Here is a 2,063-nt window from a genome sequence, read left to right on the forward strand (position 1 = left end):
AATCTTACCAACAGTAAGCAAGATTGAGTCAGAAACCCATCCCGAATCCGACTCCAACTCCGAATCTGATACTGCAACCCGATTATGAACGGGTAAAACCCACCCGAAAAACCCGGTTTATTTCCGTGCAAAGCCAAACACGCCGTTCCCCACATTACCGGGTCGGGTCATTTTCCAACGGGTTTTCCAACCCCAAGGCATTGGTTAACTCATCAATGATCTTCAACCGTCGGATCTAGGTTTCCACAAAAACCTAATTCACCGACACTGTATGAACGGAGAGCACAGGCTTTATTCTCCTTTCATCCATTTCGTGCCTTTCTTCCTTCCCACACTCTACCGAGCCACTGCACTGTTGATGTATTTGACTTTGCATTTGTAAATTCAGTGGTAATGGCGGGGAAATTGTCGAAGACAGCTTATGATGCAAAAATGCTGAAACTTTTGAGAGAATACAGCCAGGTGTTGGTGGTTTCATCGGATAATGTGGGTTCCAACCAGCTTCAGGGCATACGGAGGGGACTCCATGCTGATTCCGTGGTTGTGATGGGAAAGAACTCAATGATGAAACGCTCTATTATCTTGGATGCTCAGAAGACTGGCAACAAGGCCTTTCTTAACCTTGTTCCCCTTCTTGTGGTAACGCTTTTCTACCTCAATTCCTTGCTTAAAAATAGGCAATTGCATTCAATTTTCAAGACAGGATTATTGTTTATGTATGTTCCTTCAATCAGGGAAACGTGGCGTTGATTTTCACCAAAGGTGACTTAAGGGAGGTTAGCGAGCAGATTGCCAAGTACAAGGTTAAGTATCATGTTCTATTTGTTTTAGTGTTCAATATTATTCTGCATTATTGCCGTATGATCATGGGTTGCTGTGTGTAAAGGCGTGTTAGTTGTAGTAGTTTCATTCATCTTCTGCAATGTTTTTGGAACAATCCATGGTTTAGTAGTCAAACAACTAACTCAAAAAAATAAACGTGTAGCACTGCAACTAAACATGCATCTCCTTCAAGTTCTGGTAGTATGTACAAATAAAAGAGACCTTCGCTTCTCAATGCCTCACTAAAGCATTGATCTTCTATCATTGTTTATAGATTCTACACTTTTTGCTAATGTTCTTCATGCCCAAAAACTTGTATTGGTATGTCTTGGTTTGCTTTAGAACTAACTAAACATTATGGTAAATATTTTTTTTATCAAGTTGCCATGATGCAGGGCTCGGAGATTTTTCTCTCTTTATTTGGCTTGCCTTAATTTTTTTTTTATCTTTATTTGAATGTTTCTGATAAATATTAGTCATGTTCACGATGTGAAAGACCTATTTCCTTATCAAGGAACCAATTAGAAGTCTTCCTTATCAGAAGCCTTATGTTTTCACTATCTATTTCTGCAGGCTGTCCAACCTATTCTTATGTGCCCCAAGTACATCTCATATGACTCATATCACAATTGTTCCTATATGCAATCAGGACAGGTACCTTTGGGCCTCACGTGTTGTAATCAGCAGTGTTCTCAGACTTCAGAGCCTTTTCTTGTAAGCTCAAAATTCATGCCTCACCAGCATTGTTTCTTGATGAGATCAAGACAGTTCTTGATGACGAGTGTATGGGCTCCTCTTCTCCTTTTGGCTGGTAACTTGTGATGTGGATGAAGTTATCTGATTGGGATCACATGGTTTATATTAATCTTTTTCTTGAGCACTGCTGGCTTTCAAACTCTATAGAGTTGCACTCTCGCTTTTCAGGGAGTGATGTAGAATGAAAATTATATTGATCAGGGTTTCAATTTTGGTAAATGAGGTTCTGATGCAAGGATTTTCAATTTACCCTTGAATTGTATCCTCATTTTAAATAAGGATATGACAAGATATTTATTATCTGCTTGTTCATTAATCTATCTCATAATCATTGCTTTTTGTGAATGGCTATAAGCTCCGCTACTTTCACAATTTCAGAATCTTTTACTTAATTAATTACTGTTGGCTCAAAAATTGTATAATTTATCACGTTGATTTTTCAGCACTATTATAACTTTGAAGTCAGATGAATTTAATTCTGATGA

At 38.4% G+C, this 2,063-nt stretch overlaps 1 protein-coding gene across 1 annotated transcript; it reads left to right on the plus strand.

Moving 5' to 3' along the window:
- Positions 1-267: 267 nt before the first annotated feature.
- On the plus strand, positions 268-1,775 carry LOC113856239 (60S acidic ribosomal protein P0-like). Its single transcript, XM_027487975.1, has 3 exons — positions 268-639; positions 735-803; positions 1,396-1,775. The coding sequence occupies exons 1-3, from the start codon at positions 394-396 to the stop codon at positions 1,642-1,644; spliced, it is 564 nt and encodes a 187-aa protein (XP_027343776.1). The 5' UTR covers positions 268-393; the 3' UTR covers positions 1,645-1,775.
- The last annotated feature ends 288 nt before the right edge of the window (positions 1,776-2,063 follow it).

This window comes from Abrus precatorius, unplaced genomic scaffold (genome assembly GCF_003935025.1).
Source record: "Abrus precatorius isolate BTA unplaced genomic scaffold, Abrus_2018 Scaffold11, whole genome shotgun sequence".
NCBI classification, from domain to species: domain Eukaryota; kingdom Viridiplantae; phylum Streptophyta; class Magnoliopsida; order Fabales; family Fabaceae; genus Abrus; species Abrus precatorius.